Raw genomic sequence first — 17890 nt, forward strand, 5'->3', positions numbered from 1 at the left:
CAGTAAGCGAATTTTATGTTGCTAGTAGGACCATAAATTAGAGGGTGAAAATATTATTCTGCACTTTCTCAATCAATGAACCTTTAAGCCAGGGGTGGGTTCCACTTACCTTTGCTACTGGTTTGCAACGGGAGCGCCTGTGCGTGCTTGCTTTGCTCACATGTGGCACTTCTGCGCATGCACAGAGCGTGCATGATGACATCTGGGCTGGTGGGCAGAGCCTCCCGCAGCCGTTACTACCGGTTCACCATATCCGGACCAAACCGGTAGCAACCCACTTTAAGCACATGTCATGATGTCAACTGAAGAAGACATCACTGCAAAAAAATTGCCAGCTACACTAAGTAGACATTAAAAATGTGAACATTCTGCAGATACCACTTAGTTGAAAAGTGGCATGAAGGGGAAATAATCTTTTGATCATTCATACAAGAGCCATGGTGATGCAGTGATTAGAATGGAGTATTGCAGTCTAATTCTGCCTACTGCTGACAGCTGGCAGTTCGATTCTCACCGGCTCAAGGTTGACTCAGCCTTCCATCCTTCCGAGGTTCGGTAAAATGAGGAGCCAGATTGTTGGGGGAAATATGCTGACTGTGTAAACCACTTAGAGAGGGCTGTAAAGGACTGTGAAGTGGTATATAAGTCTAAATGCTATTGCTATACATCAAAAGTGTCATCTACAACCTACCAACAATGATGTCAAAAGGATAACATGCATGCAATAATGTCACCATTCAAATAGTGTGATGACATTCCTGAATCACCTATCCTCTGCTTCTTCTTGCCCATTCCTGGAATAGTCAGCAGTATTCCACTATTGTAAAGTGATAGAAACTTACCAATAGGGTTTCTGTCAAAAAACAGCACTGGAGTTCTCAAAACCGACTGAAACATTTTGTCATGTAAAGTCCGAGCTGCGTTAACCAAAATGTGAAACATAATTAGGCTCCTCAGTATACTGAAAAGTATCGTAGCCACTGTTAAACCTGTATTTAAATGAAGGGCAGAATTACATAATGTAATCTATCAACTTCAAGAATCTATCGACAAACATTTTTTTTAAAAAAAATCATGCATCACAACGATAGTAGTTCGACAGTAATTTATTTAACATCAAATACTGTTAATTTAACAAACCTTCTGCAACAAGAAAATTAGTAATTCTGCACAAATTTCCTACAAGTTATTTGCCTCTAGCTGGGTAACTGAGGTGCATGTTGACAAAACAAGAAGCGCAAATAGCTTTTGATAAGCCCATGATCTGACTTAAATTCATCATTAAAGTAAATATTTTATTTATTTGTTGGATGTATGTGGTGCCCATCTTGTCTGGTAGTGAGTCTAGGAAACTCTTCCTTTTATTTTTCCCTACTGCTGCTATTTATCCCTGTTTGGTGGTAAGCATAAATAAAATAACTGATAGAGGTGCATTCATGGACCTACATTTGACTGACATTCAGTTAACAAAGGATCCAGCCAAACAATTCAGGCTTGTACGTTGTTCTCTGTTATTCTTTGTTTTTAAATATGTTTTAAAATGTTTTTTAAATGTTTTAACAAGTTAAATATTTTAACAATTGTAAGCTGCCCAGAGTCACTGGGAATTGGGCAGCATATAAATTTAATAAATTATCATTATATACACAAAAGTGCGAATTCACATCCGCCAGTTCTTTAGCTGGTATTGGGCTTTATTTTTCTCTTTTTTGCGTGTGACAGAGATAACAAGGCCCTGTGAGACTCTGAGCAGATAGACTGCTGCTTCTCAGTCTGCTGTGGGGCACACTTTGGGGATGGAGTTGTAAAGGAGTTAAATGAGTCTATTAAAACACAATTTCATGCAATAAATGTCTTGTTTTAGGAAAAAAATGTACAGCTAAAAATGGATGACTTGCCCCAGATTTCAACAGGGTTGCTCTGGAGTTACAAAATTACTACGGGGCCATCTGTATTCTGCAGGATGCTTATCCCTGGTATGCACAGTGGTCCCTTAAGAGTCCAATGAAAGGACAAACAGACATTCTTTATTATAGGTAAAGGTAAAGGTTTCTCTCGCTCATATGTGCTAGTCGTTCCCGACTCTAGGGGGCGGTGCTCATCTCCATTTCAAAGATGAAGAGCCAGCGCTGTCCGAAGACGTCTCCGTGGTCATGTGGCCGGCATGACTAAACACCAAGATGCCCGGAACGCTGTTACCTTCCCACCAAAGGTGATCCCTATTTTTCTACTTGCATTTTTTACATGCTTTCAAACTGCTAGATTGGCAGAAGCTGGGACAAGTAACAGGAGTTTACCCTGTTACGCAGCACTAGGAATTCAAACTGCTGAACTGCCGACCTTTCGATCGACAAGCTCAGAGTCTTAGCCACTGAGCCACCACATCCCCTATTCTTTATTATAGACACTGACTAATCAACATACTATATAAACAGCATAACACGGAGAACAATAACACATATTCTAACAATAACTCCTTAAACCCTGATTGGATTTTACAAACTATACCTCTATTTAAATAAAAAAGGTGTTTGAAGGCAAACATTTTTTAAAGTCTGTGTTCTGGAAATTTTAATATGCATTTAAAATGGCTGAATGCTATTTTATGCATTAACAACAGGCTGGTGACAGACACACAGATCCTGCTGGTCACTAGGTAGATTTAGCATGTTTAAGACAGTTAAGAATTAGCAGCAGGCTCAATTTCAAATTTCCTGTGAATCTGTTCATAATAATAAAAACATGGCTGGGATAATCCATTTGGAAAGGTAAAGTTTATGATGAGTTTTCAAATATTCAATTTTTATTTACCTTCCAGTTCAGCTATTCCTGAAGTGACTATGTTCTCCCATATGGTATAGTTTTTAATTGTTTTAATTTTCTAATGTTTGAGGGGTTCTTAGTGCTCTCTGAGCTTGATTGTTTTCTTAAAGACATTTCACTACCCAAACTAAGTAACATCATCATTGCTAATGTTTGTATGTTTCTAATGCTTGCATTATTATTTTACCTTTTGGTTTCCCGATATTGTTTGTGTTTTAACCATATAAACTGCCCAGAGTCACATATTGACGACTATATAAATTCAATCAATAAATCAATTGCTTTCAAAATTCAGACTATAAATTCTCTATCCAACTTAAGACTATTTTTAAAGAGATAATCTAATTAATACAGTCAGAGAAGAAAACAGCATCCTCTTAATCTACAATTATCTATGTATATACTTCTAAAACCCTTCAGTCTTTTTGTACTGTTCATATGGTACATCATAGGGCAGCCAGTTTTAAACCAAGGCACGTCAAATGACGTAACTTACAGAATTCCAGGAGCCATTATACTCCTGTAATGGGAGTGAAATTTGGGGAAGGTGTGGCTATCTATTTCAGTGTTACTGTGTTGCCACTGCTTCAACACAGGTACATTGTTATAGTCAGAGCAATGTGATCATCATTTATGTTCCTTAATATCTTCCCACAACTCAATGGGGAAGCCGGCAGGAAATGTAAACTTGATTGTTGATTGTCAATGCTCCCTGCCAACTTCTCAAAATCGAAGTATTTGCTTATGGGAAGCTGGCAGGGAGCATCAGCAATGGGGAAGTTGGTAGGAAAGGTTGCAAGTCTCCCCTACCCTGAAGTTCTCCAGCCTCTCTTGGGCACTCCGCACACCCTTCCTGACCAGCACCCCATGGCCACAGACCCAACATTCAAGGCACCTCTTGCACATATTCGTGTACCTTCCCAATTTCCGCAACCCACACTTGCACACCCGGGTCTGACACCCTTCCTGATCTGCACTACACTCCTGCATACCATTCCTGTCAGCTCCACAAAAAATGTACAGTGTGAAGATCAGGGAGTGTGCACAGGGCACATGAGAAATGCCACACAGGTCAGGGAGGATGCATAGAAGTTGTGGAGTTGCACACTAGGGGTTGGGAAGAATATGTGGGGGTGTATCAGCACAACTTACATGATCAGGAAATGTTGCTAGAAAAATAACCCAATGGGACACAGGTTGTCTAGTAACATTTAAAAGTTATTTAAAACCCTCATATTTTAAGATCATGGTATAGATTTTTGCAAATTATAGTTGATATTTTAAAAGTTTTTACCTGCATACATTCCTAAATACCAGGGAAGATCCAGATTTTCTGTGATATTTTGCCCACCATATTCCATTCTAGTGACATTTAGCATTACTTGCTGGTTTGCCCTGCGGACACATGGAAAGAAGGTATTTCAAACAAGCTTGCAAGCACATGAGAACATATTGCTTGGAATAAATCTCTGGTTTCTCTCTAAGTTTCAGAAAAGTTGAAACCGCTCACTTTGCAATGCATAAAACAACAGTCCTTCTTCAACTGCATTCTGTAATTTCTGAAATAATAAACCATATGTGGACTTCTGATATTATTATTTATTTGTTTGTTTGTTTGTTTGTTTGTTTGTTTGTCAACAAGTACAAGGAAATAAGTAACAGTATAGACATGGACATGGACACATTTAAAAGGAAATAAATAAGCAAAACATAAAATGAGTACACATAAATGGGAACAGTAGGACAAGGACGGTAGGCACGCTGGTGCGCTTATGCATGCCCCCTTAGGGACCTCTTAAGAAACATGAAAGGTCTACGGTAAAAATCTTAAGGTAAAAGGTATGGGGATTAGAGAGACTAACTACAGGATCAGGTAGAGTGTTCCAGACATTTACTACTCTATTGCAGAAGTCATATTTCCTACAATCAAGATTAGAGCGAATTACATTGAGTATGAATCTATTGATAGCCCTTGTCTTATTACAGTTGAATTTAAAGTACTCATTAACAGGTAGGACGTTATGGTAGATAATCTTGTGTACTAAGCTTAGGTTGGAACGTAGATGGCGTAGTTCGAGGCTATCAAGCCTGGTGGTATAGGGAAAATACGTTAAATAAGGAAGAGGAAAACCAATGTGAAGATACCGCCTGCTTTGGCAATGTTATGTTTTTCACTACATTAAGTTTTGCCCCAGAAATAAATAGTAAAAATCAGGGTTTGTTCCAAATTATGTTGTTATTTAATAAAAACTTTTGCATTACCTTTCAATAAATAACAATGTAAGGTAGCATAGAAATATAACACAATTAACAACACCATTTTAAAAACAACAACAGTAGAGTATCATGTAGAGTTTAAAATACTAAAATATTTAATTCTATTCCAATATGGGATCTAAAAGATTTTTAAACAAATGTCGAGGCTCTTCTTTACTAGGATTGTTTCAAAGGGACACCCTGTGATGGATTAGAACACATGGCCTCTAGGTACAAAATTTGTGAATGTAAGATTTCTTTTATAAACTGCATAATTCACTAACTGTAAATTCATTTAATTGAATCAATGACCTATAGTCAAAAAGAAATTAAGGTAAATGTAATCGAATCATTAAAAGATGCATGTTAAAAGGATACAAAAATCTGTAAAGATTTTATACTGGTACATAGTTTGTGAAAATTGTTGTATTTTCACAAACAATTTCATTTACTGAATTTTCCCTTACATATTCTTTATGCTTTGTTTTGTTGTTTCAACTGTGTGTTTTTTTTCAAACTTTGAAAAAAAGTTTCACTTTGAAAAAAAGTTTCACTATTTCAAAAATTTGTCTATTATATATGATACATTTTTAAATCCTGGGTTAAAAATTGTCTTCCATTAAAACTTCTCTCATTTTATTAAGAATAATATTGATATATCTATTGAAATAGAAGAATTAAGGATTTTCAGAAGTGTAAATTACACACTAGGAAAATCATAGCTAGTAAAAGAGTAGTCTCTATTTAACAGTAAGTGGACAAAGTGACTTTTTCTTATCAGACAAACTTGTTGATACAGTTTAATACTGATTGATCCGCTAGAAGTCTCATGTGTTTATTCAATACTGTGAAAAATCATGGTTTATCTGGATGATTTCACAGAATCCATCCAAGAAGTGGATTTCTGGCTTTCCTAATTGTTATTTTGTACAATGCTTTCTTTTACTTTATACTTATGAGCTGCCGATTTTTAGATTTCTGAGAGACAGAAAATTTTGGAATATTTTTAATGAAAGATGGTAAAAGCACAATGCACAAAATAAAAATGAAATAATAGTTTTGGGATGGGGTAAAGAGAAAGGGTGACTGCATTTTTCCATAAATTCAAACTATGCTTACCAAAAATACTATGAACTAATATGAAGAACTGCTGTATGGATTTCCAAAGAATAAAAGCATTTTTGTCTTGTTTTCAAAAAGAATATGGATCAAAAGCAGGGGTGAAATGCTCCCGGTTCGGACCGGATCACCCGATCCGGTAGCGATGGAGGCGGGTGGTTCGGAGAACCGGTAGCAAAAATCCCTGCCCCCGCCCCCACATGCCCAGCTGAGCCGCACAATCATCAGAGGCTTTTTTTTTACTTTTAAAAGCATTTTTTCTACAACTACGGCCGAAAAAACGCTTTTAAAAGTAAAAAAAAAAAAAGCCTCTGATGATCGCGCAGCTCGTCAAAGGCATTTAAAAGAAAAAAACCTTTGTTTTTTTTTAAATGCTCTGACGATCCCAGCTGAGTTCCCTGATCAGCAGAGGCTTTTTAAAAAAGCCTCTACCGATCAGGGAACTCAGCTGGGATCGTCAGAGCCTTTTGAAAACATTTTTTTACAACCTCTTAGCCGAAGAGGTTGTAGAAAAAATGGTTTTAAAAGTTAAAAAAAAAAATTGGCCACGCCCACCCAGTCACATTACCCCCCCCCCCACCAAGCCACGTCCACACAACCGGTAGTAAGAAATTTTAGATTTCACCCCTGATCAAAAGTCCTGATTTATTCATTTGCCACATTCTTAAAAGTGACAATTTACATGATTTATATAGAAACAATCACTCACCAATAAGAAAGCCACCAATCCTGGAGTACATAAGTAACCTAAAACAGTTAAAACAATTCTTTTAGAATTTATTTTGGATTATTTAATGCCTTGTGGTTTAAATTCAAAACATGTTTCAAGTATGATAAACTATCCTTGAGCCTTTCTTTTTAGATATACATACTATTCAAAAAAATAAATACATGCATGCACATACTTATATGCAAAAATTTTAGATTCTTCCAGTCAATTAGTATTTTTTTTAATAAGCGAACAGAAGCAAATGTTCATGGTATGAAGTTAACCACAACACCAAAGGTGCTTTTTGAAAAGGCAACTTGATTTTCTTTGTTTTTGCTTAAAGACAAAAACACTTGTCATCCAAGAAGCTTCTCCGGTTCTGAAGAGAAGAGAACTGAAGAAGCTTCTTGGATGAGAAGCTAAACATCTTCAAGCAAAAACAAAGGAAACCCAGTTGCCTTTTGAAAAAGCACCTTCGGAAGAACCATGTTCCAGATGACTAAGAATCTCCATAGTCTCCATATTTTTGTTGCCTTCAGAGCTCTTCCCTCTGTTTTAGGTTATTAGACTTAGTATTAAGAATTTTGTAGAGAGATTTTAATGTTTCACTATTATAGTTCAATATTGTGATATCAATGCTAGCTATGTGCTATTTTTATCTTTTATAAGATTCAATGTTATTATTAAAATACCTTGTGCTAATCTATGACCCAAATCAAGATTTGATGGACTGATACCTCCAAATCAATCTTGAATAAAAGTAAAGATTTGGGAATGGCTTTCACAGTCCTCACCACTTGAATATTATTAAAGATATTCAGAGAAGTCTCAAACATGCAGTAAAACAGCACAACTTTCTGAAGGCCTTTCAAACTCTTGACATGTTCCCTGTTCTTACTCTCAATCTGTGCACAACTGCACATAAACAGTAATCGTGCATTCCGATTTGTGGGAAAATGTGGCATTTAACTTTGTGTAATGTTGTAACAGCTTCCATTCATTAGGAATTAATTTAAACATAGAATTTGATTTGGATTGCCTAAAATTTTTAATATGCACCAAAAAGCATTCTGGATTCTCAGACATCCTAGACCAGGAGTGTTAAACTCAAGACCCATGGGCCGGATCTGGCCTGTGGGGTGCTTAAATCCAGCCGTGGGGCCGGACTGGAGATATCAAAGGATCAGCCGGCAGTGCCTCTGCAGTCCAAAACTGGCTGCGTCATCCCCCCTCCCCCGCAGCCCATTTTCGGCCTCCACAGCATCCTGCAGTACTCTGCTGGCTAAAAACAGGCCACACAGAGGCCTCGGGAGGCCTCTGCATGGCCCATCTTTGGCCAGCAGAGTGCTGCTGGAGGCTGGGGGGGGGGTTGAAAACAAGGCACGGGGGGGTGCGGCCACCCACACCCCATTTTGGCCGGCAAGTTGCTGCAGGAGGTGTCGATCCCATCTCCCCCCCCCCAGCCGGCAGAGAACTACAATGCTAATCCGGCCCTTGAAGAAATCCAGTTTGACACTCCTGTCCTAGACTGTCAACTTCTTCAGCTCCACTCAGAATGTTCTGAACAGTCTTTTTTTTTTCAAGAAGATCAGCCATCTTTTATGAATTAAGATTTAGCAGGATCCCACTATCTTTCTTTCAATATAGGTCAGCAGACAAGGAACCTCTCTACCCATAGCAGCCCTGAAAAGAAAATGATTATCTGCTTCTATTTTAATCTCATACAATAATGTAACGCCTTAAAGAGATTGCTCCTTGCCATGTATCTTACTCAAGAATAGAAGATTAGTTGATAATCCTCACAATTCTCAGAATCCAGGCACAGCATTTTTTTAGCAGCATTGCCTCACTCACTGTGGTTGGGACTATTCCTTTCTCAAAATGGTATTAAGCTTTTTCAAGCTTCCTCTTTCAGCTAGTGGTAGGAGTAGTACAAACAAAAAATATAAGCTACGTAACAGTAAGCCAAGCTAAGCATCTTATCTGCAATCTTACACCACAATAACCGAAAGTTATCTCATCAACTATGACTATATGGTAGATTGGACACATCAGTTACATATTGTAGGAGTTGTGACATCCAAATAAAGAAAACTCAAGAATGCCTAAAACATTCTCAGTTTGCCATCAGGCAGTTATCAGCACTATCTAAAAACTAAAATGGAATAAATTCTAAAGCAGAGATTCTCAATAGTGTTAGATCTATTATAGAGGGGAATTAGAAGTAGCCATGGTGGGACTCAGAATAAGGCTTAATTGAGTCTTAAATTTCCAGGTTGGCACCCTGAAAAGGTAATGCTACCAAGAAAATGTTGTTTTTTTCACTATTGTAGTGCAAGCATGGTAATACAATTCCTTGAATTTAGTTACATATGACTAAGTTTACTCATTGTTATTTTTAATTTGACTGTATTATTTCCAGGTCTGTGGAAGAGACTGACCAAAGTTGTGTAATGACTGAATCAATAGCTTTAGCCCCTCAATAGCTCACAAGACCTGGGGTGGAATGGAAAGCCACTAAGTCAAAGCTCATACCCCTAACATCCTACTAATATCCAGAAGTAAACAATTCATAATATTTAAACATTAATTTATGCTAACTACGTATAGTTTAAAAGGGGGTATTTCCCTATAAACAGAAAATTCTACTGCAATGTTTGAAAGACTAATTTCAATAAACGTTTTTTCTTTTTATAATCAAATTGTATGGAATGTTTTCTTTTGAAATTACGTGCGAAAAGGAACAGATAGATCACTGCTCCATCCTTCCAGTAAATAAATCTCAAGCTCATTTTACAATCTGACCACTTTATTTCAAAGAGGAAAATATCTCTTTTATGCATTAAATCTTGCTACTTCACTTCATACACACAGAATAGGAAAGTGGTATGTGCTAAACTATTAAAACCAATTATCAGTAACATTTTCCTTTTTGATCCCTAAAAAAGCTTACCTGTGCCAAAATATTGAGAACTAAAAGTATAAAAATTACAAAATAATTTGCACCAGCAGAAAAGTACTTCTTATAAATGGTAAAGCCAATTTTTCCTTCTGATCGACTTTCTTCTGGCAGTGCGGTTAGGAGTGGTCCCATCTACAATACAATGGAAGTGAAAATTAAGGAAAAGGATTTTGTTAAGACTAAGTCTACAAAAAAATAAGTTTCTAAAACAGATTTTCTAATTCTTTAGCCACCTTCCCCAATCTGAGGAAATAATGCATCTAGGTTAATTTAAAAGATCAAGCTTTGATGTGGGCTATCAATTACATAATTTAAGCGGATTCTTTTACATTACTTTTGATTATTATTTTGATTAGGTTAATAAAACACCACATATTTATACATATTACAAATTATGTATGCATATTTGCATATTACATTGCATATTATTTATGCATATTTGCATATAACAAATTCTGTGCCAGAATGTTAAATCTGATATAGTTCAGAAGATGTTCTGCTTATTATGAAAACGACAACTTGTTCTTACTTTCCATTCATTCTTCTCAATCGTTAATGTGAAGTAATTAAGCACCTGAAATTAAAATGTATACTCTTAAGAGTATAAATGTTCTTTGTTATTTATGCCAAAATGTTGCAAACATTTGCACAAACATGTGCAAGTTTAAGTATCATATTTCACAGCAAAAATGTTAATGTCAATGGAAAATATTTCACAAGATCATGGAATATGATACTTAAACTTGCACATTTTGGCATAAATACATAACAGTTTCTTATTCTACAAATAAAAACACTGTTCAACTTTCAGGCTGTTTTATACTCATGTCATTTACTCACAGCTGGTGATCCAGCAGTTCCATCTTTCTGTGACTGAACCGAAGACTCCAGGGACCACAGAGAAGACTGAGAAAATGTACGAATCCTAGTCAACTGGTGGCTGGGTGTCCCTGGAGATGGTGGTCGATCATTATCCTCATCTTTTTTCAAAAGGGAAGCAAAATCTATTCCAGATTTAAGGAAGTCTGAGAAAGTACCTTTCCCTACCTCCTTACCCTAGAAAGAAAATACATAGAGACTATAAGGTGCAGAATGGTTGTAAAATAGCCAACTACACTAGTAATTTTTCAGATAACTGCCAGCTGCAATCCAGGCTCCACTTCCACCAAAAAGAATCTTTTAGTAAATGTCCTCCTTTCTCTGAGACCGTCTGTGCTTCCCAGCAACCTGTTTTAAATGATTAAGGTACATTTCAAGGAAGTGTGGGATCTACAGAGAGATGGATGAATAAACCAAACTTATCCTTCCCGCTGACACTGAGATTTCACCAGTTACACCTTTATTCTACACACTTGTCTTTCATGGACAAGAGGCACTCTTCAGTGGATGGATATTAAAATGTGGGTCCAAACATTTTACTACTAATGATCAATAACAGAGTACCTTAGACATTTCATACCAAAAGTATCATATTTCTTAACATTTAATTAAGTCATTGGTGTATTATATTTCCCTGTATCCCCCTGATTGTAATGAATTATCGTTTATTTATTCAATTTTTTGTTAAAGTTATATCCTGTCTTTCATGCAGGAGTTTAAGATGTTCTCTCTCCTTTCTCCCCAACCCCCATAACATTATTTCTGTAAACCAGGTGGGGCTAAGGGAGAATGGTTCAACCAAGCAGCTTCTGTAGTTAAGAGGAAATCTGAATCTGGATCTCTTTGGTGCCAGAAGTCCACTAACTGCTACACAGTACTGGCTCTCTCGATTAAGTGAGCAATTGTCTAAGTAATAGTCCAGACTGAAAATCAAAAATATGATTTCTCATGCTAGGAATGAGAAATACAGCAATAACGCGTACATTCTCTTGGTATTTTTCTCCTTCTCCAGAAAACTGATGAGGAGATGGAAATGTACCCTTCTGGTTTTGATTAACCAACCACGTGGTTTGATTAACCAACAACATGGTCCATGTTGTTTCCTTAGCAATAGTATCGAAGTGTCTCAACTGTTGCTTTCTTCCAGAACATTTCTTCAATTTCCCAGTCTAGTCTACATCCTTTCTTTCAAGATCGACCCTGTTTGGCTAGATGTTGTAAATCTGAGTTGTTTGTATCATCTTAATTCTAGAACATCTTAGTTATATATTTCATAACCATGGCTTTGAAGCGAACATTTCAACAAATCATAGTTAAAATGTATCACATTTTAGAGTCTGGATGCAACTATAATTGGCAATTACAGAAATAAAACAAGATATAAAACTTTCAGGACCTTCTCTGGCTATGCTGTAAGCAGAAAGAAGAAAAGGAGTATCCTCTTTTAATAAACAAGGGTTTATTTTGATGCCCGAAGCAACTGATTAAATTGATCTCATTAAGGCAGCAATAAAAATAGATGTCCTATCAGTTACTATTAATTTCCTGACTTTTTTCCTCTAATCCCAAATGACATATAATACAAGTCAGTTGGAAAATCCTACTTGTCAATCCTCCCAACTGAAAAATTTCTTCTCCACAATCTTTTTCTAAATAATAATTAGAGAGAAGTATAACAATCTATTTTTAATTTTTTTTAAAAAAGACAGTCTTTAAGCTCAGTAAGCCAGAACTGAAGCTAGGATTTAAAATTGGGTGAATCTAAAGCTAACTTGGGCTACTTCAGACTGAGTTTGTGATCTAAAACAGTATATGACGTGTAATGGGGCCATCAGGAACTTTGTTATTCATTCTTTTACACTTTCTCCATAAAGAGAGCCCTGGTGTAGTTTTAGTACATTCAACATTTGTTCATCCATGCAATATATTAATTTAGGGCAAGGGTGAAATCCAGCAGGTTCTGACAGGTTCTGGAGAACCAGTAGCGGAAATTTTGCGTAGTTTGGAGAACCGGCAAATACCACTTCTGGCTGGCCCCAGAGTGGGGTGGGAATGGAGATTTTGCAGTATCCTTCCCCTGGCACACCCACCAAGCCATGCCCACGGAACCAGTAGTAAAAAAATTTGGATTTCACCACTGATTTAGGGAGAAAAATAAAGGTAAGTGAGAAGCCTGCCATGGAAGGTTTTGGGGACTTCTCCAAACTAAAATATTTGCTTATGCAATAATCTAATTTTATTTTATTTTATTGGTAATAAACTCTATTTTATTAAAAGCTAGGTTTCTAAATGTGTTATCTTTTAATAGTAAATTTTATGGGTAACTTGGGAATTATATCGTTTTGGAAACTGACCTATCAGAAAGCTTCATAGCATCCTAACCACATAAGTCTAGAGTGCATTTTTTTCAATGGGTCTCCCCTTCATAGATGGGATACAACATCATAAATAAATGTATAATAGAAGTGAATCTCATATGTTGGAAAGGTGGTAAAAGTCATGGGTCCACAATGTATATGTGATAGCCCAATTTTAGGATGACTTTTTTTTAAGGAAATTCCATAGTTATAATAGTGCCCTCATTAATTACCAAATTTATTTATAGATCAGAACACCTCATTGAAAAATAAAGTGTCAATAGGGCATGTGTTAATGGTAGCATAGTTGATAGTTATTAGATATTAGATATTGGAAACAGATTAATTTTTTTTTTGAAAGATGGCAAAATTTTGATTAGCAAATATTTTATAAAATTACAAAAAAAAATAATTATTAGAAGTCTTGTTAGTAATTAGAAATACATAATATCCTTTCTTATATCTGGTTTGTCTAAGGATATATGGAACAATTAAAATTTGTTAATTGGAATTTATTCTAAGATAATTATAGCGAACAGGATATCTTTCCTAGTTAATTTATTTACTTTATTTCTTTCACAGGTTTTTATACTGCTTCAGTCAACGCAAATATGTCACATTGAAAGCAACATAACAATATTTTATTTATTAGTGACATTAGAATGGAGGAAGAGGGGAGATATTAGATTATGTCTGTTCGATCTTTATTGACTTTATTTGCATTTATATTTGTAATTCATTTAATTTTGACTAAAAGAGCAAAGAATAGGCATGGAACGTAAACAGCCTAGATTCAAGATGCCTAATGTCTTATATACTTACAAATTTCAGCTTTAACATTTTATATTTACAGCTGTAAAGTCAAAATAAGAGCATATTTTCTCCATGCTATCTAGCAGGAAGTTCAGATCTCACTTCAGCTGTTGAAAACTTCAACAGATATATTTTACACTATCTTCTTTTAATTTCTAGCTAGGGGTTTTAAAAGTCCTGACTTTATCATTCAAAAATGGCATTTTAATTTATTTAGTTCTGTAAAATAAATGTATAATTTTGTACGCCATGTAGACACATTACTTGTAACACTGCAAAGTTGACCATGCTATTCTGCTTATTTATAACTCTTCAACTTTAAATATTAAGAATACGGAAAGCAAACTAATACACTGCCAACCCTCCGAAGATTATTTTTATTTTCACCAACCTCTTTTAAAATTAAGATCTGGCTTGCAGCTCGTAAATATTGCAACTGGTGAGTCACTAAAATGCACACTTTTTTATGCAAAGTCTGACAAATACACCTGCAAAAGAAATGAAACTGAATGAAATGCTGACTTCTTAAAAACAGTAGATCAAGTTGCTATAAAAGTAATTTTTAAAGGTTCCACTTTATACGATAATTAGGAAAGAACTAAACAGTACTATTCATCAGTATCTAATTTGAAACTAAATTCTGGCTCTTGTTCTACTTACTGATATTCAGTATTGGGGGTGGGGGGAAAGATGGAATGTAAAGATAGCCTCAAATAATATCTGATCACAAGAAAAAATTCCAATCTAGGAAAACCATTACAATGCTGAACAGGAGAAGAAACTGAAAGAAGGAGGGAGTCCTATATTCTAAATTATTGATATAATTTTAGCAAAGCATTTTACTGGACAGTTTATGGAATGTTCCTGCTATACCCTGTTCCTTAAACCACAGAGGAAAAGAGTAGATGAGTACTACCCCAGGCACCAGATCTTTCTAGAAAGTTCTCTTGAGGTCAATGCATGAGTCTCAAGCTCTGTTTCCTGAAACAAACCCACAAGCCTTCCATAGGACACAATTGCTTAATTTCTTTGAAGAGAAGTGCTTCATTCACATTGTCACAACTGTAGTTGTCTCACAGCTCTTGTTTTATTTATTTAGCGTATGGCCAGGGATCACCAAGGTGATTGGCTGCCTCTGTGAAAGGAATTTTTTTCGGGCGTTATCTTTACGCCTGAATGCCAGTAGGCAATTGGGGGAGGCTCCTTTCTTGTCCCTTGCGGTTTATTCGCTCACAGGAATAACCACTGAGCTGTTGACCTTAGCGACGTGTAGACCCAGCATCTTACCACGTGAGCCACCACGGCCCCTCACGGGTCTAATTTTCCATCTTGAGTTTTTTAGATTTCAGCAGTATTTACATATACTCCAATGTACATTTGCAATGGAAACTTATACAATATTAAGTGTGATGTCCATGAGAGAGTTTAACTGAACCAATTTGCCTGAAAAATTACATCTGCATTCTAGATCATAGTGGAAACTTCTTATAGCCACAGGAACATCTGATTCAAATTGAAATATATGATTGACCACTCTGAGATATTATACTACACAAAGCTATTTTTTGTGTCTTTCAGCACAAGGTAGACCCTGAATAAAAATTAATACCTGAATATTTACAGGCATTAAATTAAATTTTGCTATAAAAACTTGCTTTAAAGTGTAATAAAATAATAATAAAAATGTCACATTAATCCCTGAAAAATGAACACAAGATACTCTACATACCAAATTAAAAAGCCTGGTTTTTCAATGTTAGAAGATAACAGCTTTTTTAAAAATAAGACAGTCACAAGTATGATACAATAATGTATCATATCTATTACAGCAAATTCTTAACATGGGGACATTTATGCTTGAAGATTTCTCTTCAATCACTACCAACTTACTTTGCTTCTTAAAAAATCAAGAATATGGTCCTAAATCTAGTGACCGTAACATGTCTTGCAAATAATATAACTCAGTTTACAAAGAGCTAAATAAAAATAATTAATTTCATAATTGCTCCCCTTCTCTGGCACTGATATAATACATTTTTATTGTAAATGGTCTTGAAGCTACAATAGTTGGGAATCTTCTTCTTCTTAGCATTATTCCCGCACTATGGCAAGGTCTCCTTGTCAGCAAAGCTGACTTCTTCAGGAGTGATAATCATGCATTTCATGTCTTCCTTGATGTGATCCAACAATAGTTGGCAATATAAAATTTAATAATAAACAAAATGTATGGCGAAAGAGACCAAGAGACAGTAAAAGCAGAAATTTGGGGTTATTCTCAAGATAATATAATTTTACTTAACTTATCTAACCATTAATATTTGATCATGTTCCAGAATTGGATGATTTCAACAGCGGAAATCTAATTAAAAAGTAATCACTTCTCACAAAGAATTCTGAATCATGCCACCGGAACAACTATTGTTGCAACTGTTAATTCATAGCATACACATCTTCTTGATGATAATTTTCAGTCCTATGTAAAAAAGATTAATTTATAAACCTATGTCTCAAACATGGCATGACCACAGAACTGCAATATATATTATTCCTACAAAATACATGCACACAAATTTTGTTTGGGTAGAGAGAGGAGACAATAGAACAGAAACTATATTGCAAGATTATGTTGGGAGATCCCCTTCTGGGCTCACAGCCTGATGCACCTTCTCATTTCTGTTGGCCACTAGAGCCAACAGATATACTCAACAATACTGTAGGGCAGTGGTTCTCAACCTGTGGTCCACGGACCCTTGGGACAGCAGTGATGATATCACACTGGATCCACAAAGGCCTGAAGAAACTTTATGATTTTCTGACCTCAGACTTCTTGTCCCGATAAAATCTTCCCTTTAAAGGGAATTCCTCTCCAGCAAAGTCCCAACAGTCTTTCATGAGATTTCACAAGTATAGACCTTTATCAGGCTTGGAGAGTGGCCAGGCTGATATCTTCCAAACACCACGTTGTAGCAGCAATTACTTGGCAAGAAGTCAGGATCAGATCTTCACCCTAATGAAATGAACTAATTGTCTCCTGCAAACTCCCCTTCCCTTCGCTCCTCTTTATTCCCTGTGGGAGGGACCATTCACTGTTCACCTGTGCCTTTACTCCCGAGTCAGCCCTTGTTTCTTAGCTGTTCCCTTCTCTTGGCAACTCTGCACATGTGCACACTGGGAACAGGCTCCAGCTGTTCTTCTGCCCCACTGATATCCGACTCTGAAGGCAGCTGATAACTGTCAGATGGCCCTGGCCCCATCTCTGCCTTCAGCACAGAGCAGTCATCAGAGCCTTCCCCAGACTCTAGGACTGGCCCATGTTCCTCCCCAACCTCCTCACTGTTTGAGTCTCTCACCAGCTCCGTTGGCCGCTGGCGGGCCACAACAGAATTAAATCTTGACTTAAGTCTTGAGGGGGGTCCATGCCATGGTCTGGGGCCACAAAAAGTATTTAAAGAGGGTCAGTGATGCAGAAAAGATTAAGAACCGCTGCTGTAGGGGTTTCCTTCCTTGCACAATTCTTCTATTATTTTCATTTCTCTCAGCATGCATATTATGCTGCATAAAGCTTCTGAACTCCGAATTGACTCCTTCTGTCAGAGTACAGAATGGGAAAACTGATATAAAAATGGCACATGGAAAATTATGTATTGTTGGTATATGACACCAGAGAAATTGTCCAGAATATATAAAAGCACCTCTGATATAAGCTGGAAATGTAAACAACATGAAGGGACCATTTAGCATGCTCGGCGGACACATTAAAAAGTTGTTCTGCGAGTGAGATGGACAGTTGCTAAGTAGGATAAACAACTAACTATGCTAAAAATTTTGGATTCAAATATATGCATTGAAACTGAGGATTTTAAAGATTAATATTCAATTAAAGGCACAACTTGATATCTGAAAAGATATCAAAGTCTATGTGTAGATCAGTATTAAGAAAAGCCTTCCAGATTCTTATAAATAAAATATAAA

At 36.3% G+C, this 17890-nt stretch overlaps 1 protein-coding gene across 1 annotated transcript in view; it reads right to left on the reverse strand.

Annotated features, from left to right (window-relative positions):
• ABCC4 (ATP binding cassette subfamily C member 4 (PEL blood group)) overlaps nucleotides 1–17890 on the reverse strand; it is a 201756-nt gene that overhangs the window by 110817 nt on the left and 73049 nt on the right. Inside the window, exons 14-19 of the mRNA XM_070942649.1 lie at nucleotides 14310–14406; nucleotides 10710–10925; nucleotides 9861–10001; nucleotides 6908–6945; nucleotides 4118–4218; nucleotides 843–989 (exon numbers count right to left, since the gene is read on the reverse strand). Of these exons, the coding sequence (XP_070798750.1) occupies nucleotides 843–989; nucleotides 4118–4218; nucleotides 6908–6945; nucleotides 9861–10001; nucleotides 10710–10925; nucleotides 14310–14406 (740 nt within the window). The remainder of the gene's footprint in view (nucleotides 1–842; nucleotides 990–4117; nucleotides 4219–6907; nucleotides 6946–9860; nucleotides 10002–10709; nucleotides 10926–14309; nucleotides 14407–17890) is intronic.

The sequence above is a fragment of the Pituophis catenifer genome, unplaced genomic scaffold (assembly GCF_029215685.1).
Source record: "Pituophis catenifer annectens isolate HBS135680 unplaced genomic scaffold, rPitCat1.0.hap2 SCAF_4, whole genome shotgun sequence".
Classification (NCBI taxonomy): domain Eukaryota; kingdom Metazoa; phylum Chordata; class Lepidosauria; order Squamata; family Colubridae; genus Pituophis; species Pituophis catenifer.